Source organism: Lepisma saccharinum, chromosome 16 (genome assembly GCF_977018435.1).
Source record: "Lepisma saccharinum chromosome 16, izLepSacc3.1, whole genome shotgun sequence".
Taxonomy (NCBI): domain Eukaryota; kingdom Metazoa; phylum Arthropoda; class Insecta; order Zygentoma; family Lepismatidae; genus Lepisma; species Lepisma saccharinum.
In genome coordinates this window covers 3,642,429-3,668,403 of record NC_139244.1, presented here as the reverse complement: position 1 = coordinate 3,668,403, position 25,975 = coordinate 3,642,429, and the positions used below count along the sequence as shown (strand labels likewise).

Sequence of the window (25,975 nt, the reverse complement as noted above, 5' to 3'; positions counted from 1 at the left end):
TGTTATGTTAGCAGTTCGATATTATTGTCTACTGCTCGTAAGTTGTGATTGCATTTTCGTACAGAAAGATCAAAAATTATTTCTTTGTAGTATGCTTAGTCCACTTTAAGCACAGATGCCCTTAACACGGACTGGGCCTACAGTTTAAAAGTGAGATTGGAATATCTTGGTAGGGCAAATGTAATATCCAAGGGATATACTCTAGTAGCACTCTCATTTCCAAATTATATATCGTGATCTCAATTATTACGTTCCCTAAGGGCTCTGTACATCTTTCACATGAATTCAATGATTACTATTAATCTTCATTCATTGTAAGAACGTAGCAAAACCATGTGGCTTCGAAACATAGGTTTTCTCGTATGTGTTTGTTCTGCTGTTATCGATGAGTACATTGGTTGCAGTTGTATAGCTCATAATACACCGTGACGATTTTATAATACTACAATTTCGCTAATATTAAACATACATGAGGGATGTTTGAAGTTTTGTACTGGCTTTAAATGCCTCTTTGAACTGTAGGCACAGTCCCGATTAGCCTATCTGTACATAAAGTGGACATAAAAACAAGAACTTGCCTTACTCTTCTGACCTTGAAGTGGAAGGGTTAATCTGGACCATACAATGGAACACCACAACCCGGTCGACTAGTAGGTGATCCTGTGGGCAGTGCAGTATTTCTAGTGTCACGTCGGTTCCAGCAAGTCTCGTTCTTTGAAAACGCGGTTCCCAGAGCCGCCGCGCACAAGCTGGCAACACGTAGAAGGGTTGCCAGTGGCGCGGTGGTTTCTGCAGTTGGCCGTCCGTCGCTACGGCTGGAAATTTCTGTCCAGAGATTTCCAACCCGTCCAGCAGAAACCTACCTCAACGTTTTCCCACTTGGCAGAGTGGAAAGACTGCGGCAGAGTGGAAAGACTGAGTTCCTGCTTCACTGTTGGAAGTTGCTGCCCTTTGTCTGACGTGTCGAAAGGTCACTTGTTTTCCAAGTGTGGGACATTGATTACCAATTGTATGTGTGGGTGAGTGGGCATCAACATGTAACTGATACTTTTCTCATAAATAAATAAATAAATAAATAAATATGCATTTTAGTACACTAACTGCATGAAATGTAAAAAAACATCGCAGCGCGATGTGCTAACCACTCGGCCACAGGGTCCGGCTCGAGTAGAAGTGTTTCCCCAAGGATATAACAATAATAAAGTTTCAAATAAAGTGTTTATTTTTATTAATTATAATAGTTATTATTTGTACTAGTCAAGTTTTATCAATAGCCTGACGCCCCTACAAAGTTTCTGGTGGCTGGCTGTTTTTCCCCCTTAATTTTGTACTCTTTTAAATTTCCGCTCCTATTTGACTAGTATAAGGGACCATTTCACATTGCAAACACTATAATTTCTACAGCTCGTATAACGACCTTTGACCCACAAGCCGTTACTGTTAGGTTGAATTCTGCGCTTGATTCACAGCGTTGCACAATTAGTTATGACGAGGGCCATTCCTCTTAAGGGACGAATGCCTTGCGTAAAAAAGGTGACGTTGCTTCCGGACGTTGGGTGACTGACGCAATCTCTAATTGCAGTCGGCTGAGAAATCGAGGTCCGTGGAATGGACGGTTTACCCACAACTGGATTCATTCATTTGTTATTCATTCAGTAATGGGCAATTTGCCTCGCTACCAAAGTTTCTGTGTTCCAAGTCCTTACCTAGGGATTCCTTTATTTCTTCATCAATTCCGTTGATCGCGTTATGGTCGCGAGCATGCACGTCCGCAGGATATTTTCACGGGAGGGGAAAGGAAGGTATTTTTTTTCCAGGGGGCAAAACAAGGGATAATAGTGTTGTTCCCTCAAAAAAAACATTGCTCAAATTTGAATTTACCATGTTCGTGCAACAATTAACACATTATTGTGGCTGAAATGAAATATATAATTTTTGGTCGACTTTCAGTTTTCTACGGACCCCCTTGGTCGCGAGTTCGAAACTTGACCACCTCATGCGAAGAAATTAGACCAAGTCAATGGAATAGAGTTTTGGACTTTCGCCCCGAAAAACTTACCAAGTACTAAAAATTAGTAATAAAAATATTCCTCTTTATTTTTGTTATTCAATATACAATTCAATTCTTTACTATTTGACATGTTTTGTGTCAGGGCACTTGTTTTTTTTCTTGTTTTTTCGAATTATGCTGATCTTAACTACATAAAGAATACGTGCTGTCAATGTAAATATTTTAATCTAAGCATTATTACTAGTAGTATTTCTGACACTTGGTTTGGAACCCCCGAAATATATATGTCCGTGCCTGAAGAGAAATTGCAAGACAAGGGGGAATTAGGGATGAAGTAGCCATTTCCTGACAACGTTCAAAGCTTTCAGCTGCTAAAGAACGTTGCTCTTTTCTGCTGCAAGAAATTGCAATGTAATTTCGGGTGTGCAGCAACACTTCTGTCATTAGGTGGGAGGGAGGACCATTCTCCATAACGAGGCATTATGCGGAGGGCCTGGGTTTCCCCAGCGATCCCTCGGTTTCTCTCGTGGGGAATCCCTGCCTCGCTCCGAGGAAGGGAAAGCAGGTGGTTCGGCCGTGGGATTTCCAGTGGCCTGGATTTCAATGGAAAACAGCCTGCGCGGAGCTTTCCATTGTGCATCTGCAGTCTGGAACAATGAGGGCTCTGCAACAATGGTTTCGCGGCGTTCCCTGGCGTCTTGCCTTGGGTTCCTGAAAGAGAAAAAATGAAAGAGTTATCCAGTTCGGTGTGCTTTGGCACCTTGGGGCTGAGCTATCATTTATAAAAAAAAATAGCAAGGCAGTCTCACTTCATATCGTATGATACCGTGATCATCCCCACGCTTAGGCGGGTTTCGCAGTCTTTCATTATTATACTCGTTTTCGTGGGAGATTTTGCGTGCCAAACTATAAAGCTTCCCATGAGCTTTTTTTCTGCCACTTTTGTCTAATCGTGACGATGGGGATGAATTGTTATAATATGAAATGGATGAAAAGACAATCGCAAGCATTCGTGGACAACGCAACACAAGCTCCACAGAGGATTGTACTGGCTGCGAGTTCAGATGCACGCCAGAGCCTCTTTAGTCTGCAAAATGAAGTCCAGGGTGTACTATGTAAAAGATGAAAAAAAAAACCACACACACACCCCTCTTCCGTGTAATGGAGGCACCTAATCGGCGCAATATGTGAACAGCACCGCGCTCCTGCCGCCTTTACCCATTTGAGACTAGGTAAATCCTAAAGCTGATTTATGGAAAGGCATTGCCAGCAAAATTTGTAAAAACTGCCTTAAAATTTGACTGAAACTACCCAATAATAATACCCTCGGTCCTTTTTAACCGGTTTTTGTTGCTCGACAATGCCTGGGGTTGGAATCACATTTGGGGAATGCTCTTTCGTTTGTTTCATGCAATCATCATCCATCCTCGTCACCGCGATTACCCCCAGACTGCGAAAATATGAATAACGATACGCCGACCTCCGTGGAGGAGTGGTTAGCAGAGTGTCTTGCCTCTTCATCAATTTCATCACTCATCATCATCTTGGCATTATCCAAAGTGCCAGAAGAGCTAAGTAAAAATGAAGCAAATCCACGAATAACAATACGACCCCCCCTCCCCCCGTTCATCAGGGTAAAATAAAGTGTACTAGACTCGAGACAATGTACCCATGAGCTTATATGTTAGCACGACAGTCGGCGTCCGTGTTGACAAAGTGCTGGAAATTCCAGCCGCCCTTCCATCATTCCACGAAGAGGTTTTTCGCGCGCCTCATACCTGTTGCGGAGGGAGACGTGGCAACAGCGCACGTGGCTGCCGGATAGCGTGACCCTATTTCCGGGATTTCCCAGTCTGCGAGCGGGATGTTGGGGGCGGTAGCGTGTACACAGTTCACGCTCTCCAGATGGAGCTGGCATCCGTCGGCAACGCGCTTCCTTCCACGCAGCAAAGGGGACTGGAGGGGGCCGACGATCTCTCCTCCACCATAATCAAAAATAAATTTTTGTGTTGTATTAAGGGGTTGAGTGGTGAAGCAGCCAAAGGCTGACCCGCTCCTGAATGATGAATTTGTAAATAAATGTTAAATGAGTGATTTATCACACCCAATTTTGTGGTCATTTTGGCGCAAATTTACCCAATATCCCAGTGGCGTGCCCAAGGGGCGGGTTTGGTGCGGGACATAATCCCATAGCCCAGTATTCCGGGAAAAAGGTACAAAATAAGCATAGTAACACCCCTGCCCCCTTTCGAAAATCCTGAGCGCGCCCTTGCAAAATCCTCCCACTTCTGTGTACCCCTTCAATTTGTTGCGACACTGACACGGTTTCCATGTCGAAGAAACAGTCAGTTGTCGAATAAAGGTGTTTTTCATCTGTTTTTGTGCGTTTGTCTCTGCATCCAGCAGCGTGATTAGGGGCCAGATTTGGGAGTCTGTTAGAACATGAACCTCAGCTTCAAGAAGGTTAAAAATACTATAATGTAAACTTTAATAAACCTAGAAATTTCCCACGGCAAGCATGCTTGTAATGGCAAAGCTGTTTCGAACAGATTGCTTGGCGAAATTTACCTCCTACCGTTTTCTGTGTTTACGTACACTGTAAATTACAGTGAGTAACCAGTGGCGTGCCCAAGGGAGAGTTAGTGGAGATCGTAACCCCCTTTGGCCCAGTATTCCTAAAAAAACCACTGCAAGTAACATCTTAAAGTGATCGACCCAAAATTGATGTGTTTTATATTTATGTATTGGGATTAGCGGTAGTGTGTTCAAGGGGAGGGTTTGTGCGGGTCATTTAACACCTTCTTGACCCGGTATTCCTTAAAAACATGAATGACAGGAAAGATGCTCCCTCGAAAATCCTGGCACGCCACTCGGTAGTACAAGATACCAGAACTGAGACACATTCTTCGATTTTCAACCAGTGGACTTTGTCTGAAGCTCCTTCTGTGAAGGAAGCGACGTTATCGAAGAGTTTAGGGTTTTCCCCAGTCACGTGAAGGTCTTAGCGCAGAGAAAAATCACCCTTTGCATCATGGGTATTGCAGAATAGCAGCCTTTTTGACGTTTTCGGAAGCAGTTCGTAGCAGATATTGCACGTCCAACCTTACCGATTAGGAAGAGAGAGTTCCCGAATCGCTGCGAGAAAACAAATGAAACAAAACACGCTCGTTAAATTTGCGGAAGGGAAAGCAAAACCCACCTAACAGCGGGTTCGTCAACCAATTTGCTTTTTATTTTCTTGTATGAATGACCTTGGGATCTGAATGTAGCGAGAATGACGTATGCTTCGGCGAGGAGAGTTCGATGCCTGACCGGTAGGTGCTGCTATCTTGCGGCCGAACGGTAAACTGACAAAGGGGTTATTATTCCATTCATTCAACGAAGTAGGTCTTGTTTTCGAGTGTGCGTCGATGAGAATATTTTAAGATAGATTTTTGTTTTTGATTTGATTTAGTTTATTTTACTTCGCGTTTTGTGCCTCTTGGCTAATTTGCGAAGATGGGGATGAGTGATGAAATTGATGAATGGACGGACATTCACAAACAACCAAGCCCGACCGGGATTCGAACCCGGGACCCTTGGCGTCGCAGCGCGATGTGCTAACCACTCGGCCACAGGGTCGGGCTATTTTAAGATAGAGTTTATACACTTCTACAAATATGATTTACGGAATACCAGATCAATGATGCTTTGCTATTTAGTCCAGTTTGTCATCAATCGATGCATGTAAATTTCTACATATGTTATGCGGGCTGATTAGCAATTTCTCCGACGGAGTCCTGCAAGTTCCAAAACGCGACTGGCTGTGCACAATCTGGGCAACAATTCGTCTCACGCAACTATGCCATTCACTTGTCACTAGTGTAGCCTTGGTTGATATATCACACTAGCCCCTTCCTCTTTAACCCACATCCAATGCGACGGACATGTTAGTGTATTAGATCCATGACCGACGATTCCAACCACCCACATTTAGAAACTCCAGGACTGTATTCGAACTTATGAATCACCCTGTAGATTGAAATGAATGTGCGGAATCGCCGTAAAGACCAGAAATCTGTAGCCAAGTTTATGATTTATTTAATCGGTGGGGCCTGTTAAGGATTTCGTCAAAGCAAGCTAAAAACGCGCACCTCTTGAAATTTATCGCCTTGATTTTGTGGGGAATTTGACCGCGTGATATGTTTGTCGGTGTCATTGAAGCTACATACCCACTGGGATGAAATTCTTCACATAGCAGTAGACTACTTCGGGAACCCATTACGCGCTGTGACCGGTTTTTGTTTGCGTATCGGATGAGCCAGGAGCCTGTGGTTAATCTAATTACAAGATTAATCTAATTACAAGATCGCACGGATAACGGACGATTCCTGCGCGAGTCGTACTGGGCGCTGAAATGCACGTAAAAGCTCGAGTGTAAGGATGCTACCACCAGACCGCGAAGGTCGGCTACACTGTGAATAAAGCCCTCGCAGCCTAAAACTGCAGTTTTTTTTTGGTGCTAAGTGTTTGTCTACGTGACTTACGGAAAAAGCGAACTCTTCCCCTCCCCCTCTTTATCTGCTGACGAGGTGACTGGAGATTTTTTTTCCGCAAGCTCACAAGGTGTACATGTGGCATCGCCGTGCAGCTGGGAAACCCGCATCACTTCTTTCTCGCCTCTCTGATTATAAAAGCAGCCGGCCGGACGGGTGTGTGTGGGGGGGGGGTCGTATTTCCCCTCCGTTGGTACGCCAACACGTGGATTTCCCTGATCGATTTGATGGAACAGAAACCTTCCATCATCTCGCTTATCACCAGTTCTGTAGTGTTCACGTGGAGCGTGTTTTCAAATTATTACTTCTCAAGCATGCGGGAAATTTTGAAGACTTGAGAAAACCAACTGATTAACAGTTCCTAGTCCTTTCGAAGTATCCCTAAGCTACCCTGTACTTCAGGCTGTGGTCTACTGAGCAGTGTTGCCAATCTCCGAATGCAGAATTTCCCTTTTACCAGTGTAAAATTTCCCTTTTTCGACCTAAATTTCCCTCGATTTTCAAAACACATCTGAAGCTATCTTTGTATTACTATAACTGTTAATAAGGCGGTTTAGTGGGTTCAAACCCCCATCGAATAAAATACTAGAAACTGATCATAGTTTCATAATATAATTATCCTAAAATAAACATTTGAATTTTAAAATAAAACACTAATGTATTGAAAAAATCCCCAAACAAGAAAATAATTCGTCTGTTGCGCAATGATTGTCGGACTTTGAAACCCACCCATTGTCAAAGCTTAGCTAGGGGCCTGCTGTTAATATTTTTCTTTTGACGCCTGTTTTGCCCGAGGAACAAACTTTATTATTATTATTAAATATTTATGAAAATCATAAAAGTGTGAAGTAATGGGCAGCCACTCAATACGATTTTTTTTCACATGTTTCCCAGATATCTTTTCATCCGCAGATAAGGGCCTCCCCCATGGCGCAGTGGTAGCGTCATTGCCTTGTAATCAAGGGGTCCCGGGTTCGATACCCGGTGGAGGCACAAGTGGTTCGGATCCCACTTTAAACTGTAGGTCCAGTCCCGATTAGCCTTACTGTGCATAAAGTGGACTTAAAACACCAACTCAAACCAACTCATCCGCAGATAAATCCCCACGATGTTTTATAACCTTTTTTGGGAGTTACATGTAGCTTCCTATCAGTCACCTCTTCCATTCTCCTTGCAACGACATAGGACACACAAAGTCACACACACAGCCACTAAGACACGTTCTGAAATGATGGACGGAACAAGAAAAAAATGAAAATCCCGTCCCAAATTCTTTCGAGGTGCAGCGCGGCTCGTGCCTTGAGGCCTTTCTAGGAAACGCCACAAATATAAGACTGACCGGTCAAGGTCATCTATAACAGGGAGAAAGAAAGCTTACTGAAAAGTGTCACTGTTGCTAACTATTCGTTTGGAAAAAGTACACGCTGAAAAAAATATTTTCGAACTTTTTAAAAGAATGAAACGGAAATGTGAGTTTAAATTTCCCTGTTTTTTTAGCTATTTTTCATTAAATTTCCCTTTTCCCTTTTCACCCTCAAATTTCCCTGTGCCGAGGGAAATTTCCCTGCTTTTGGCATCACTGCTACTGAGACGACAGGGTTAATTCATCATGGTAGGCCAATCAATGTTCAGTGAACGGAGATTGGTTGACGAGGAATGACGTCAACAAGTGGACTTTTTCCCGAGTTTTCGGGAATCATTACATTCCCAACCGTGCACTAGTGCTTTTACAATTATTGTTGCAATAATTCAGGTCATATCACGCGTATGTATAGATAAATGACTGCGTTGATCATTGTCGCTGCCTGTTGTTCGAAGAACAATTATCTAGTGATAATTTTGTATTCTACGGCAATAGACACACACTTCAGAATCCACGTTTCTGCAGTAGCTATTGAAAATATTCCCAACATACATCGAAAGCGCCCACTGTTTCCGATCACATTTTTTTGTCAAATGGACGTCACCGTTTATGTACCTACCTTCTTAAGTCATGTACAGTAGGATCCATGAGTATTATGTGCAAATTGTCCATCACCATGTTCGCGCACTTTTATTTGACCCAATAAGAGCTTCAAGAATTAAAAGAAAACTCAAAACAAGCTGTTGACAATTTCTGCACCAGCATACATAAAAATCCATCGCTTGAAAACACAGGATGTAAGAGAAAAATTAATGAAAATAGTCATGGACAATTTGCCGAGCAATACTTGTGTATCGCACTGTACCATGGTCTATTGTTGGACTAGTCATATTCTAGACACAGCCGGATTATTTTCCATTGCATCCTATTATATCGTTGTGTACTTGCCTATCTAAAGTCCGCCCGTCCAAAGACTGGACATGAGGAAAGCCAGACTTTCCACTTCCATTACAGGGGGGGGGGGGGGAGCGATGTTCCTACCGGTTGCTACACGCCTGATTTTTGTCCAGTCGTACACGACACCTCTTCCTGTCAACAAGCCCACTTCGTGGCGGCAAACCATTAGGCTACGCCGTGCTTGACTTTGATGAGTGTGCCACCTGTTTCGAAAACTACCCAAAACGAAAAATTTGGCAACGCAGAATACCACGAGAATTCCCCTCACCACGGCAACTGGACAAAGCCGATTGGTTCAGCGGTTCATGTGACCGACCCTCCATGGCTTTCGACAGAAAAGACAAAAATAGAATTTCCAAGTCCGTTCTATGGTCGGAACCACTGTAGGTCTGGAATTTTTACATGTTGGCTTTCCTATCCCACGTCTATCGTCAACTCAATTCTTTGATTCTCTGCAGGAAACTATCCGTATGATGACTTATATATTCTGTGGAGGAATCCTCGAAAATTTTAGCTCCTGATTTCCCATCGGGATAGCGATGCCGCATCGTGTTCAATTACGGATGACGTTTCAATGACTGATCCTAGTTTAAGAGATTTTCCACCGTCTTGGAAATCCTAGAAAGATCAGGAAAATTACCTCTATTAATTAAAAAAAATAAAAAGAGCAATCGAATTTCATAAAAGTGTTAAGAAAAAGCATGGAAGATTGGCTGCAGTAATACAAGGGCTAACGACGTTGCTTTGTAATCAAGGGATATCCGGCTCGATTTCCATGGAAGCATTTTATAGTCGTTTGGATTCAAGTTGAAATTACAGATGATCCAATCACGCAAATTAGGTTACGTAATGGAAAAAATAAAAAAGTTTGGGAGTAGGTTTTGGTTTAAAAAATGGAACACGCCTCTCGTTTGTCACATTGGAAATATTGGGCTGGTATTTTAGAGTGGTATTCAGTTTAGATACAGCCGTGCTTGGAAAAATTAGCCCACGGACGTTCTATTTAAAAAAGAAATTGCTAGTATTTAAGGAGCGATAGATGTGAACCCGTGCCAGATGGTCCTTTCCTCGTTGCGATGGCGTCCGTGGACCTATTTTCAGGATGTTTGGAGAATCACGAGTTCTCGCTTGTTGAGCAGTGCAGGGGGATTTCCCCAAGTCTAAAACTGAGCGGCCCTGTTTCGCAGCCTGCCTGTCGGAGCATTCCTTATACACCCAAAGTGCAGGGACGCCTCGACGGAAAAAGCCCGCGCAGAAATAGCCTCGCGCTTGGTCAAATGTGGCCAAGTTAGGAGCCAGAGCGATGAGTCAAGCTCCAGAAAAGGACCGGGGCTGTTTTAAGACTCCGATAAAAAAAAATGTTTAAAAAAAGGGCACTGCGTATGTTTTCGAAATGTCACCTTCCGCGTGGCTGTCGTCACATGTGGCGTTCACCCGATGTGCGTGGGTGCTGTTGAACCGAGCCTTTGCTTCCTGTGGCGATGGCAAAAACTGTGATTCAATCACAGATCGAGCGGTGATTCCTCCATCACCTATCGGAGATGGGTTTTCCTATATATGTATTTATTGATTTCTTTTATTTTGCATTTCTGCCACATTTGGCTAATGAGTGGTGACATGATGAAATTAATGAAGGACCACCCACAAAGAGTACCCCATGATGCCCAGACCGAGATTCGATCCGTGGCGTCGTCGCGCGCTGTGCTAACCACTCCGCCACGGAGACCGGCAAAGGTAAGAATGAGTCATAATATGATGGACCCTGACAAAGAACACTCAACCTTGGATTCGAACCCGTAACCCCTGGCGACGTAGCGCGTAGTCACGGAGGTCGTCACTATATGTTCGTTAGGGTAACAGTTGTGAAGGAAAGTTGAATGTGTGAGGGGAGGAGACTTTCCTCAGACAGACTTCTTTCCAACTGTTTATCATCCCTGTTGGGAGATGACGACAATGTTTTAACTGCTGTTTATAGTTAACCTACCTCAAGAACCCCGTTTGAAACTTTTAAGGTAAGGTTTTTAAGTAATAGGCCTTGTCCTTGTATACTTTGAAGGGTGCAAAGTGGCCACGTGTGCAGACGCACTGAACAGTGACAATGAAAGTGAATGAAGGATAGATTAAATTGGCGAAGTGAGAAGCATAAATGGACACACAGGATTGACGTAAAGACATAAAATCGACGTAAAATTAGCAAAATACAAATACGAATCATAGATGTCGCCGCTATACTATGAAATACAAACATTGAAAAACTAAAGGTAATCTTTTAAAAATGTCCTCTTCGGTCCTTTCAAGAGAAGAAACCAGTTTAACGAAGTACTTATAAATGCCTGATGTGTAACGTCACTGCTGAATGCCTAACCGTGAAAACCGAGCGGTTGAAGATCGGGTTTTACCGATATGCGGGCTGGTTGTGAAATTGGGTTTCCAGAGGATTGGCCTTTTTTATTTTGCGCAACGCCTGCATCTTATTCGTGGAAACTGGTGTCGCGAGCTCAAGTAGTTGTTTATACAATTGCTCTCTTGAAATACGGTAAGGGCACGGACGGGCGGGAAATTTGTCGAGGGTGAGGTCACTTTCTAGAATGGTGGACGTTGCACGGTGCGCGAAATTAGAATCAGAGTAAAAGGAATTTGTTTTAGTGGTCAAAGGCGTTTGTTGGGGTTCGACTCCCAGGGTGGGCTTCAGTCCTTGTTGGCGTACGTTGTCAACCTCTCTTCCTCTGCATTTTCTCAGGCGAACGAGGCTCTGGCGCCGGGGTTTCCGCTTTGTGTCGTATCCGTTCGTCGCGGTTGACCTACGAATTATATTAACGTACTACTTGAAACATTTATGTTATTATTTCCGAGACCGTTCGGCTCGGACGCCCTCCCCCGAAATATATTTCTAGAGACGTGCCTCGTAATGTCGTTTTTTGATGTGTATTGGAAAAATCACTGGGCGCTTGCCTTCCTTTTGGTATTGTTATTATTCCATGTTTCAGAGACTCGTTTTATCAGGCATCACATCTTGTGTTCGAAATGACCCCTTCTCCACTGCCATGCAGGTAATTGTTTTTAAGACAGGCCGAAACTATTGTAGACACTGTGTACTGTTGTAGCGTAGTACTATTGTGTAAGCAACGTATTGTTCGTAACCTCGTTTCTTAATCGCCGTTCATTTCTTCTCTTTGCAGGCCAAATGTGCGTTCATTTAGCGACTGTCGGCGACCACATAGACGTCCTAAGGCATCTCGTATGGTCTGGCGCCAACCTCAACGTCAAGGTAAGTTCACTTTCGCATCTCCTGCCCTCGATTGTTAGATTCACAAGGAGTTACTTCAATCCACCGGTGGAGGTTTTTTTTTATATAAATACCACGCCCTTTACGCTGTTTGATAAACACGAATGAAACATTGAATAGCAATGAAAGGCCCAGCCTCACTGGCGGTGTCGGCCTTGGTTGAAGGCGTGGAGATGTATTGTTGTTTTCGTCACTTTAAAGAGTCTTCATTCATCCTAATCGTCGCGATTAACCCCAGAGGTAGAAATGGCGAGGCAACTTGCTCATTGCACCGCACCGTGAAGGCATATGCGAGGGATCGCCATTTTTTAAAGATGGTGTAATCAGCAGTACACTCAAGCCGGTTATCCCCAGGTGCCTATTTGTTAGACCCCTCTGCCAGAGCCGCTTTATACAGAGGCAATGTTGGGAAGTTTTCCACTTACCGCGGGAATCGAACCCAGGTCTCTCGCGTGGCAGTCGGACACCCTACTGACTAGACGACCGCGGCATAAAATAACCGAAATAGGAAGAAAGGAAAATATAATGGATCGCACGAGTCCACGTTGATTAATTTGTTTTATTTTACTTCTGTGGCTAATCGTGACGGTGAGATGAGGATGCGTCATATGATGAAACTGATGAAGGGAAACTCTCAAAGAACTCTCCTGTGATAGCACAGAAACATCTCGCCACAATGTCCGTCTGCTGAGTCGGATCGGGACTGTTGAAACGAAATGCGAACCGCTGTGCCTCCATGGGGAATCGAACACGGGACCTCTTAAACGCAACGTTATTCTGTCGGGAGTGGCCAGGTCGAACCCCAAACTCGCCACTGCTTTTGTCCTTAGTCTGGAGACGCAGTAGGTTCGTGGATGGAGCACCGCAATTACGAGGCCGCGCTTTTCAAGGAAATGGCGTGCAGCCGACGAAGTACAGATAATAACGACCGAGGGATTCCCGGCGTTTGGGGAATCCCCGCGCTAATCGATCGAGGTTTTTGTTACCAGGTTAGCGACCTCGATTCTGCGAAAGGTCGCGTCCCTAGCACGCGGAACTCGGGCGGGCGGGAGGTAACCTTGAAGGGGAAGCGCCTTGTTTTGGCACCTGCCCGGTAGGTGGCATCGCTGCTGGTGGCGCTTCCTCGGGAAGCCGTGGTTAGGGCAGCAGGAGAGCGACCTCCGTTACCACGTTTGTGCTCTTTCGAAGCGCCTCGGAGGCAAGAAAGAGGTATTTTGATGCAGACAGTATTTGTCTTGTTGACAAGAAATGAACCTGCCGGCTTTGTGATTGGACTCGCCAACGTAGTTACTGGGTTCGAATCCTGGCCTGGGCATCGGTGTTATTAACGAGTCTCCCTTCATCGACTTCATCTGATCATAACTAGGGAACGGAACTTTATGTGCTAAAAAACTCAGAAATATTTATTTTTTATGTGTCATAAATGTTGAAAATATGTGATAAAAACAGGAAAATATGTGACAAAAATAAAAACATTTGGTAACAAAAACAAACTATAACATGCATTTTAAACACCTGAAATTAGTTTCTAAATGATTACCTCTTAGCGACCTATTTTTTGGAAGAGTTTCAGCGGATCACCATAGTTTTTTCCAAATTCTCCATTGTAAATCTGTGACGATTATCTCTAAAAAGCATTTATATTGTGAGAAAGATCGCTCCACGTCACAAGAAACAATTCTTGCAGATTTGAAGCACGAAATGTCACTAACGCTGAAGTTTTCCAAAGCTTCCTCTTCCTCTACTTCACCTCCTTCCAAAACACATGCAATTTGGCACAATGTTTGAAAACCTTGGTTTTTCCCCAAAAGTTCTGTACATTTAGACATTTAGATCCAGTGAGTTCTTTCAGTTTCGTTTCTACTATACGGACTTTACCAATGGAAGCTGCCAAAGTGTTCGCGGACGATTCAAGCTTTCATATGGAATTAGAGAGAATGGACAGGTTTGTTGAGATGTATGCCAATTCGACTTTTAAGGAGGGCTCCATCAACAGTTCTTGCAGAATTCTTCTTTGTCGAGATCATTTACAACAGATACAATTTTTTTCAAAGTTCTGGGCATAACATCTGCATCGCGTAACTACAGGTGTAGGGGGAAGTGAAACCTCAGGACATTTTTGTTTAAAAATGTCTATTCTTCTAGGCGACTTGATAAAAACTTTCTTCCCATTTGAAACCAGTTTATCGACATTGGGAAAAAGAGCTCTTATCTTTTCACATATTCTATGCAACGCATGCGCGACACATGTAACGTGCACCATTTTGGGGTAGCTAACGGCAAGACCACTGCATGTAAGCTGCAGCATCTGTCAAGAGAAGAACATTGTCAAATTTTATGCCTTCTGGCCACAATAGCTGCATTGCTTCATTAAAAAGCCTTGCTATCGTTACATGTAGCCAGCCCCAGCTACTCACAGCTATTTTCTCCCAATAGGATCGTAGGCGAGGAGCCAGAAGTCTGCCAGCGAGGGTGTTCAAAGACAAAACAAACCTAGCACTCTCGATATGAAAGAGGTGGGGAGAATAAACATTTTTCCTTCCAGGATTTCGAGGTAGATGAAGTCAATGAGCGATTTTATGTATTTAAAATGAAAATTCGCAAAATATGTATTTACATACGGAAAACTGGAAAATATGTGTTTTTATGTAAAATGAAATTTGCTGTGTTGACATATAAGGCTATGATCAGAATTTTTGCAAAAATGAGGGTCTCTATCTTATCGCAGAAAAAACATTTATTTACCTGAAGTTCCTTTCCCTAATCATAACTCTTCCTCATTGTTGCGATTACTCAAAAGTGATAAAAGACGGACGTTAAATAACAAATATAAAATGCAAATACAAGAAATGAGCTTGGTGCCAGTCCCCACCCCAAGATCAATGCACCCCCAGTTCGTCATAATTAAACGTATTTTTAATTACGACCGTGTGTCTTACTACTATCGTATTACTGAAAATCCCTCTTTTTTTTTCAGCTTTACTCAACACTTGACTAGATGCCCCCTAAATTATTCCTTATTTTTTCATCTAACTGATTAAATGTAGTGTAGCTAGTAGCAAATGAGCTGAATTGCTAAATAAATACATTCTGATGCTCTCCTTACCCTTGGCTCATCGCACATATTACAGCATGGTGCCAAGGTGTATTATTTTAAGGGGAAAAAATCCCACCAAAAAGAAATTATGGCACGGCGCGTCATTATTCTCCCTTGTATTTGTGTATTTGTTGTTATAGTAATGTCAGGGTGTCTACCAATCATGGAAGTCAAGAAAAGTCAAGAATTTTTGTTATCACAATGATTGATTTACTTTATTTTACTTCACTTTTCTCTCCCTTTGGCCAATCGCGAAGTTGAGGATGAATGGTGGTAAGATAAGATGGATGAACATATACGGACGACAACACGAGCCCCACATATGATTATACTGGCTGCTAGTCTAGAATGCCAGAGCCTCGGTGGTCTGCCAAATGCAGTCTAATTCTCTTGTTAAATACAGCTTCAGTTTTCATCTTAACTGGCTTTTTGGTCGTTTTTGTTATTGAATACATATTTATTTTCTTAATTGCTAATTTCCAGCTTTACCTAAGTAGGGGTCAGGTAAATAAGACTTAAGAAAACTTAAATTCTTAACTTTTTCATGACCTTTGTTTTTATATTATTATTATTTTGGTAGACACCCTGAATGTTGATTTGAGGCATTGGTTTAAACCTGTTCTCTCTTTTCCCCCAGGAGGGCAAGGGCGGACGGACGCCACTACACTTGGCGGTGGAGCGCAGGAACAAGCGCATGCTCCTCTTCCTGCTAGAGGCCGGCTGCCGCGTTTCCTTGGAGCTGCCGACCTTCGCAGGCTACACGGCGTACCAGCTGGCCTCCTGCGTCGACGCAGACCTCGCTCAGGTGCTGCTGGCCGCCGGCGCCTCTCCCCTCGGGCTGCCAGACTCCGACGACGACGAGGACAGCGACGATGAGGTCAGTATCCACTCGTTTCCAACTTAGGAGCAAATCTCTGCGCAAGTACCGACTCGATAGCTCGACCGATGAGCGCACGAGTGTATGGAGGTGAAAACGGGGCTGCAGCGCGCACTGCTTTGCTCCACAGATTCCCGATGCCGATGGGCTGTTTCGGTGCTAGCCTTTTAAGAACTATGTGCGAGAGAATTTTAATAAAATAACAAGCAAGTATCCATTTTACTGAGGTGTGGACCAGCTTCCTTGTCTTCCTGGTATGGGAATCACGAGGAAAGTTTTTTTTTTACAGTTGTTGCACAATGCATCAATATGAGCTGGGAAGCTACATGCCAACAGTAAGGTTGCGAAAGACTTGCGTAATGATGGGGAAATTCGCTTGTCCAACACGGGAAACCAATTTCTATTTTCCATAAATATTCCTGCGTTATCATCGTTGACTTCATTGATTTATTGTAAAACGAACTGTAATGAGGCTTCATTCCCAAGTGTCCATTTTGACTATTTCGGTGGTTTAGTGTTATATTTCGACATTAAGTATTGTCAGCATGTTTATTACAGAGCTTCTTGCATTGCTAAAGTAAGTTCGTGATTGACTCACCACATCTCTTCCCACCCAAGGTTCCGGGTTCGGGCCAGGACATGGTTGTTGCTTTGTGAAGGTCCCTTCGTCAATTTCATCAAATTATATTTCATCCTCATAGTCGCGATTACTGAAAAAGTGGTAGAAAAACGATATTTAATAGGTTCTTCAACGAACAGTATTTCCTCTCTCCTTTCTGCCGTAATATACAGACTTCCAACAGGGTGGGAACGCTATCTCCTGACAATAGAAGTACATCGGTTCGATCTACGGTGGAGGCACATTGCACAGTGGTTCGGATCCCACTTTAAACTGTAGGTCCAACCCAGATTAGCCTATTCCAGCTTGAAGTGAACTTAAAAAGATTTATTGATTTGGTTTACTTTGCTTTTCTGCCACTTTTCACTAAGATGGGAATGAGTGATGATACTGTGAAATTGACGAAGAGACGCTCACCGTGAATATCCATACCCAGGTATGGAATCGGACTCTGCACCTTAGTTTGAAGCGCGCTGTGCTAACGACTCCCTCACGAAGGTCGGCAGAACTGAGCTTAAAACGAACGACAGACGACCGTGGTATATCCTAGAAAATGTCCATACGAGTTGCATGAAAAACAGACTGTTTGACGCCAAACAGACACGTATAAGAGAAGTGCGTCATCAATAACCAGACCAATAACGTGTTACACAACCTTTTATTAGGATTGGCGCGAGCAAACCGGTAGGGGAGAATTCGGCAAATTTGAATAATATATTTTGATCGGCCCTCGTGTATACGAGTTTGTCAATTCTCGGATGAAGAAGGTTCCTGCCGCTTCCTCAGGGACAAACAAGGCAGGCTCTGACTGGAAGCTCTTTCTGGGGATTCCCGTCTTCGTGATGTCGGAATGGGCGGTAGCGACCAACTTTTTTCTCTGGATCTGCCTCTTGCATGGGAAATGAGAACAGGATCTCGTTGGCGCTCTGCGAGAGTTCTTTCATGGCATTCTTAGAAATTCGTGCAACACGGAATATCCACCCATTTTCTGGTATCCAGCGGCCACGAGATGCAAGTTTGCAACAACACAAATGTTCCAATTTCTGTTCCTAGTTTCGTGAGGATTGCTTTTCTTTCTCATCTTCCAGATAACGTCGAACTGTGTGACAGTGACGCAACTCCTGTTCATATACGTATACTTCCTTATACACCGGGGCACCGAATGTTTATATTCCAATATTTCAAGCCGCATACCTTGATGCCGTCATCTCTTCAACCTATCCTGGATCACTCCTTCATCGACTCATTTATATCCGCTCACATACATGCCCTGTTGGCTTCGTAGACAATATAAGAGTTCAAATATTGAAGCTTAAAATTTACTTTTATGTTGTGCAAGGATTGTTTGCGAAGTTCAGCAAGAGGAAACATTTCCTTTATCTGTTAGAATGCGTGTCACTTGAGTGTGTCATTTAAGTTTCTTAGCTCACAGTGGAATGAATAAAAGTGCCAAGCAAATTGTCAATCATGTTGTACATTCATTTTGTATTATTCGTTGCAAGGTTTTGCCGACCTCCGTCGCGGAGTGGTTAAAACACTGCGCTATGACACCAGGGGTCTTTGGTTCGAATCCCGACCTGGGCATGGATGTTTTTTGTATCACTTTGATCCTATCGTCGCGGTTAGCCCAAAGTGAAAGAAAAGCGACGATAATAAACAAATCGTTGTAAGTTTGAAACATAGCACCAGTTAACAACCTGTGCATCAGTAAAATGCCATTCCTTAAAAATAACATGTTTGGTATAACAGAAAAATACATGAAAATGGTGATGGATAGTTTGCCAGTTAATATTTATACATCTTACTGTACATTCACGAGAAAATTGCCGTTGTTGGAGACTCATTGCAAAACACACTGGAATCCTACAGCCTGTCCTGAAAAGTTTTTATTACCACCATTATCTGACGTTATATTCCAAAAGGAAATGTAAATTATAACAATTTAAGGGTGTTTTGGGGGGGGAGATTCCATGAAAACTGCAATTTACTTCCGACCGTACATGTTTTAACTATTTTTTTTACTGTATCTAACGCATATTTTCCTGATTGTTCTTTCAGATGTTCCAAAACACGGAGAACTGGTACAAAGGCATCGAGATCAACGGTGAACCAATCAGCGCTTGAGGCAGCAGCAGTGTAGAGACTGCAACGGATCATTTGTCGTCACGTCATGCGCCGGCAGAGTTGCGCAGTCGTATTTTTCCTCCCAGGGTAGGCGCTCTGCCTCGAGGGACGCAGAGTGGCTCGGGCGTGAAGGCAGACACAAAAAAAGGCCAACCGGGCGCATAGCCTGTACTTCTGTGTGCATGAGAGAGTGCATGCGTGTGTGAATGGCTGGGGATGAATGTGCGAATGAACTTAAAAGGAACGATGAGTCTGGTAAAGAGAAAGACAAGAAAAGACTGTATATAAAAGCAAAACCACCAAATTTCTGTTCAGGAATTACGGTACCTGCGTTGTCAAACTAAGACTGCAGACGTATAAAGATAAATCACTTATTTATTATTGTCAAGCAATGTGCCTTTAATAAAGAAAGACATATTTTCATGGAACGTAACATGTTCTAACTACCATTGTTGTCAAAAGAAGCAAGGAAAGACAGAAACATCATATTGTAGAGTTTATCATATACACTTAGAATGTAGAATAAATTATATGAAAATTGAATCCTATTAGTTTTTTTCATTTTAACAACTATTATTTGTTGAATGTAAATACAGTGTAAAAAATATTATACATGACTATTTTAGTAATTTGAAGCAGGTGAATAATATATAATAAATGTCACAGATAATTATACTGGTTTTTGTTTCTCCCCTCCTGACTTTCATGTAGTGTATATTTAAGGCAATTTATCAAAAATCAAAGGATTTGCAGGAGGTCGTCCCTCAAGGAATGAAGAGTCTAATGGAAATGGGGGGGGGGGTCGGTTACCCCTTCACCATGACTGAAATGTAGGTAGTGCAGAGTTGTACCAACTGGCACTATCTTATAATCCTATAGCGCTTCAGCCCAATATTGGACCCTAGCTTACCTACCGACTGCTGGCCTCCCTCCCAGTTGGGCTACCAGGGGACGTGCAGATCTGCAGTCAGATTAAGGGGACGGGTGGTCGGTTACGCTCTTCTTATTCTGCAACCTGATAGTAGCTGGTGTGGGCATGCATATTACATTGCTATAAACATTTCATTCAGTCACTGTGAGGAATACCCAACGTTTCCCCCTAGGCTCTCAAATATTGCTAATTTTTAATCGCCTCAGTGTGCACTGGCAATATGAAATTACATCTATCATGAAGTAAAAACAGGGTTTCCTTTTCAATAAATATTGTTTGAATATACTTTTTTAACTGTTGAGAGTCCCACACACCTTGGTCTTCGACCAATTTCTATGAAAAATGTCTTTTTGAGGAACTCGGGATACTGCTAACCCTGGAAAATCAGTTGTGTGCATTTCATTTACTAGTGTCTACAACAATTTTAATAAATATCATAATGCTGTGATATTATTACACTTATCTTGACAACTTTGCTGTAGAGGAAATCATAGCAGACAGTAAATGACATGTTGAAATGACCAAATTCGGAATTTCCTGTCAACATGTGGCGCTATCTATTAGCAAAGTTTTGAACTACAAAGATTTAGCAAATGAGACAGGTGGCGACATCTATCAGCAATAATCTGAACTACTGATCAGAAAAGTGAATGCCCACGCCATCTAGTAGCAAATGCCTGAACTAAAATTGAAAATTGTTGCAAACTATTTCACCCTTGCAGCTCAGTTGGGAAGGATGCAACTCGCAAGTACGACTGCCCGGGGATTCCCCATCCCCGAATGGAACCATTGCTTTCCATGATAGGAAAGGTATGTGATGTGGTGTGGGCTTCCGCTGGCCCCGGAAAGGATTGCCCCGTAGGGCGATGGCGGCTCCGTAGAGCCGGAGATCTGGGACCGGCTTGGCCCGGGTGAAGAGGAGAGGTTGAAGGAAATGAGATTGGTAAAGTGGATAGGAGCGAAGAACGGAGGAATTTCAAAAGCGATGCTTCCTGGAGGGGACTCGAACGCCCGGCCTCTGGAACTTGGAGTAACATCCTTACCGACTGAGCTACGAGGATATTCAATCAATCTGTTTTCGGAACTTGTATTTATACCCAACATTCACAACATTGACCTGAAAAAATGGAACCAGACTGGAGGAGATTTGAACTCGCATCCTTTCGATCGTGAAGCGACGCTCTTGCCAACTTTTTTTTTTTTTTTTTTTAAGGAAAGCCCCTATGCGGAAGCTTCCCCCATCACACTTCATTCACTCATATCATTTCATTCATATTTCAATTTCAAGACTTTTCAGGACAGACAATCACAAACATCCATGGCCGAGCCGGGAATCGAACCCGGGACCCCTGGCGTCGTAGCGCGATGTGCTAACCACTCCGCCACAGGGGCCGCCACCAACTGAGCTACTGAGGACGCTTTCTTATTTGAAGTGAGAACTTGTATTTCTAGCAACAAATATCACATGGTACTAAAAAAAAGAAAAAAAAACACATTTCATTTGGATAACAGTTCCGATTGTTTTATGTTGGAAAAACTTGCAAATTAACACTTAAGCCTTGCTTCCATGTTAATAAAACATTAAGCATCATCTCGATGCTTCTTCTTTCCACTGAGGGAGGACCCAGAGAACTGCGCTACGCCACTGCCCCCAAACCTTGAACGGAAATCAATTCTAGGAGGTGCAAGGGAGCAAATATTGAGGTAAAAGAAAATTTCCACGTCACTCTTGCATTCTTTCTGACGGTCAATATAGCACCTGCATGGGGCACAGAGGGTCAATTGCCCCTTCGATTTCAAATTTTATCTGGAGTTGGGTCTGGGCGCCAAACGGTCTAAATGAAAAAAAAAAAAAAACTTGTAAAAGAGAATGGCACCCTATGAATTATTTTGCGCCCTATTAAATCAATATTGTTTTCAGTTTGCAAAAATTTGGATCGAAAAATTTTCTTGCTCGCTTCGCTCGCAGTTTCATTCTTATCTGTAATGCATTGTAATTTGTAAGTGACCAGAGAGAGGAGTAGAAAAAGGAGCGCGCATATTTCAGAGACAATTTATATAATTTTCGCTGTTGGTTTGTTATGGGCGAATGAATTATATAATGTATTTATATATATTTACACGCACGCGCATTGATGCAATAAAAGTAAAAAAGTGAGATAAAATGAGGTTTTTCTATCCCGACTGAAGTTTCATCAAGGCATTTGCACCCCCTAATCAGAGTGTCTGCACACGCCTATGGCTGAAGCATCAAAGAGGGGATGAAAAGGGGATAAATGTGCTAATCTCACGAAAAGGTACAACAAAGAGTGCTTGATTACTTGTACTGAAATACATATCGTCCTCCTCCGTGGCCGTGCGGTCTAAGGCGCTGCGGGACGACATGGGTTCGAGTCCACCTGGGTTCTCGGCCTGTTTAGGTGGCCGGTGGGAACCCACCATCGTGAGAAAATTGGGGAGCTACGAGTGAGTAACGTAATCCGGTAACGGATATCTCCTGTAATGGCTGGGGTTTCGACGTGCTGACCTCACGTCACCCCATTGCCGGTTGAAGAACTCCACACCTCTAGGTAGGATTGTGGAAGGGAGACCGGCAGTCGGGAGATAGGTCAATATCCTTGGATGGCTGTCGCACCATGGGTTATTATTATCATATTTAAGTGAAAAACCAGTGTCAAGGAAACACTGCAGAGTTTTAGCGGCATCGTCAATCTCCACAATCGTGATCTGTGGGCTACAGCTAATCCTCGGGGAATGGTTGAAATGTCCCTTCAGCAACGGTTCAGCATCAATGTTTGGGCAGGGATTATTGGCGACCACCTACTTGGATCATTTGTTCTTTCGAAACGCCTTAATGGACAGACGTATCTGGAATTCCTGTAGAACACTGCCTCTTTTGCTTCAGAATACGACAGGTAATGTGGCTGATGCATGATGGAGCGCCAGCCCACTTTCGCATTATTGTCCGTCAACACTACATCTTCCCCAGAAGATGGATCCGACGAGGAGGCCCTGTGGCATGACCTGCTCGATCCCCGGACTTGAACCCCTTGATTTTTACTTGTGGGGCCATCTGAAAAGTGTTGTGCATGCTGAGCCAGTTCCTGATGTGTAGACCCTTGAACAGCGTGTCCGTGTAGCCTGTGACGCTATTCGGATACAGGCTGGAACATTCGAACGAGTGAGGAAATCCATGATGCGACGTGTAAACGCTTGAATTGCATCCCATGGAGGCCACTTTGAACACCTGTTCTAACATGGATGAAAGTCATGCCATATTATGTGTACCGGTACTAATTGCTTTATTGCAGACTCACCGTCCATTTCCGGACATATGTTGATATGAACTTTTTTGTTCCTTTACCTGTCAGGAATCACCTCCTGAAGTTTGTCCCTATAGTTAGTGTTCACCCTGTATAATAAAATAAATACATCACCAATTCGATTTGATAGTGCAGTCAATATTCCAACAGCGTAAGAACGAACATTTTAATAATAAATAACTAAACGATATGAAACCATTTTTAACCCATTCCACCCTAAGATAATTCTAATAATATTACGAGAAATAATTTAAACATTACAGTCTCTGCAAATAATAAAACTAAAATAATAAATCGATTTATGTTACAATCCCTCTCCACCAGTGTCGGCGATTGGGTTCCAAAACGGTGGGGGGAAAGTACCAAAACTTTGGGGGGGACAGTTTACTTTACCTTTATACATAAGGTTTAGCATACTGCGAGGGAAAAAGTAGCAAAAAGTGGGAAGCAAGATATTCAATCAAATATTATTGTTATTAGAACTAACTAACGATATTTTATTCAACAAAAATTATATTTTAAATTAAAAATATTACCCTTAGTAATAATGAAACTAATCTACTAACTATAGTGCAGGAGGCCTTAGAAAGATCGCTTCGCGGGCTTAGAGCAGACGACAATATGGGGTGAGTGCGAGAACCAATCAGGTCCGCGAATGAGCGAGCCTGGTTGCCACAGCTAGCTCGCTGCACCCTTCTGGAAGGGTGAGTGACCTCTGCCTCTTGCTACCTCGGCCTGTTTGTTCGGCTGAGGAGCAGACGACACGAGAGTATCGGCAACAGTGTGCGAGCGACGTCTGCTGTTAGCCCGCGAAGAGCTCTTTCTAAGGCCTCCTGCACTATAATAACCCTACTGAACTTACAACTGTAATAGAAAAATTAAAGATAATCTGAGGATTATGTGACTACAACGCGACAAAGTTACAACTACGCCACCGAGGATGCCCAGAAAAGTAAAATAAACCAAATCAAGGTATTGTAGCTAATTAATGAGTCACAAAGTGAATTAAAAGCAATATTTTGCCTTGCGCACAGGTTCATTCACAGGTTTCCATAAGAATCTCCGTTTTGTTGAATATCCTTTTGGAAAATGCACTGAAACGTAGAAGGATGCTGGTGATTTGGGTAGGCGGCATGATGTGGAAACCTTTGCGAATGCTATTCTCGTACACCAAACACCTAAATCGTTGCGTACGAAGCTATCACTTGATATCTTTTGGATTGCGTCGCTTTCCGCTGGTGGATTTCCAGATATCTCGAGCCAAAACTCGGTGAGAAGCATTTCAAGGGCGCTAGAACTGCCAACGTCTTCACTTGGATAAGTCACTCAAAGTAACGCTTTACAGTTACCGTTACCGTGTTCCCAAAAGTAACACATTACCATTATATTAACTGTTTTTACACAAGTCTCACCTATTCTGTTTTACCCAGCGTATCTTTACATGCACAACTTAAGTTTAATGCAACGCAACAACGCGTGTTTGTTCCTAGAAAATACATCCTCCAGGTAGGTAAAGCAAGAAAGCAGCAATAGCCCCGTCTACTTCGCTGCGCTCTTTGGCTCGCCTTTGCTTGATTTGATTTAATTGTTGTTATTTAGCGTCGCTTTTTTGTTACTTTTTGTAATCGCGACGTTGAGAACATAGGCGTGCGCACGGGGGAGCAATTGTCCCTCTTAATTATGGACGTCCGTAGATTTTTTTCCACGGAGGGACAAACAAGGTATTTTTCCATCGGGCATATTACCCCGATAATAGTGCTGCTACCCCCTCAAAAAACACCACTTGAATTAGAAATTACCGCATTCTTGCATCCGCATTATAATAATGATTTTAAATCCCCCCCCCCTACCTTGGACGGTAATCAATTGAAGTAAAACAAAGCAAGACTAGCAGAATTTAAACAGTAGCTGTACAAAAGGACACTCAAAATGGTATTACTTTTCACGTCTTTCTTGCACTATTTCTTCCAAACGGCAATTACCCCCTCGCTTTCAAATTTCATCAGGAATTGGCCCTGAGTGCTGAACGATCAAAACGAAAAAAAGTTGTAAAAGAGAATGCCATGGCCCCCATGAAATTTATGGGGCCCCATTAAATCAATATTGTTTTGTGTTAGCAAAAATTGGAATCTAAAAATTTTCTTGCTCGCTTCGGTCGCAATTTGATTGGATGAATTGGTTGTGTAATGTATTTAAATAATATGTTCACATATACGTGCATATGAGATGAAATGAGTTTTTTCTTTCCCTACTTTCATCAAGGCTTTTGCCCCCCCCCCCTAATCAGAGGGTCTGCGCACGCCTATGGATGAGGATGACCGATACGACGAAAATTGATGAAGGGTCACTCACAAAGAGCACCCATGCCCAGCCCTGGATTCGAACCCGTGACGAGTGGAGTAGTAGCGCGCTGTGCTAACCACTCCGCTACGGAGGTCGGCTGACTCTCTTTGCACTCATGTGTCTCCTTGGTTACAAAGTGAAACACCGAGTCGCCTACTCAGTGAATTTGGTGCCACGTAGTGCATTTACTTTTGATTTGATTTGAGTTTGAGTATAGACTATAGACTAATCGGGACTGGACCTACAGTTTAAAATTGGATCCGAACCTCTATGTGCCTCCAACAGGCGACGACATCTATTCCATCGGGGAGGCCAGGGGTGCCCATCTACCCTAAGGCCAATGGCGCATCCCTCCCAGGTCATGGCATAATCTCCATAAAGTATGTAATTATGACAGCTTGTCTACTACTATCACATTCTTGAAAGTCATTTTGTAGCTTTACTGAACACTTTAATTGATCTGTCCCCCCTAAATTCTCCCTTTTCTTCATGTAACGGATTCAATATGG

At 43.1% G+C, this 25,975-nt stretch overlaps 1 protein-coding gene across 4 annotated transcripts in view; it reads left to right on the top strand.

The window, feature by feature from the left end:
* cact (NF-kappa-B inhibitor cactus) overlaps nucleotides 1-19,412 on the top strand; it is a 55,659-nt gene extending 36,247 nt beyond the window's left edge. For all 4 annotated transcript variants that reach the window (XM_083137597.1, XM_083137598.1, XM_083137595.1 and 1 more), the window contains 3 exons: nucleotides 12,046-12,134; nucleotides 15,887-16,126; nucleotides 18,804-19,412. In XM_083137597.1, coding sequence (XP_082993723.1) covers nucleotides 12,046-12,134; nucleotides 15,887-16,126; nucleotides 18,804-18,869 — 395 coding nt within the window. In that variant the 3' untranslated portion in view covers nucleotides 18,870-19,412. The remainder of the gene's footprint in view (nucleotides 1-12,045; nucleotides 12,135-15,886; nucleotides 16,127-18,803) is intronic.
* Nucleotides 19,413-25,975: the final 6,563 nt, after the last annotated feature.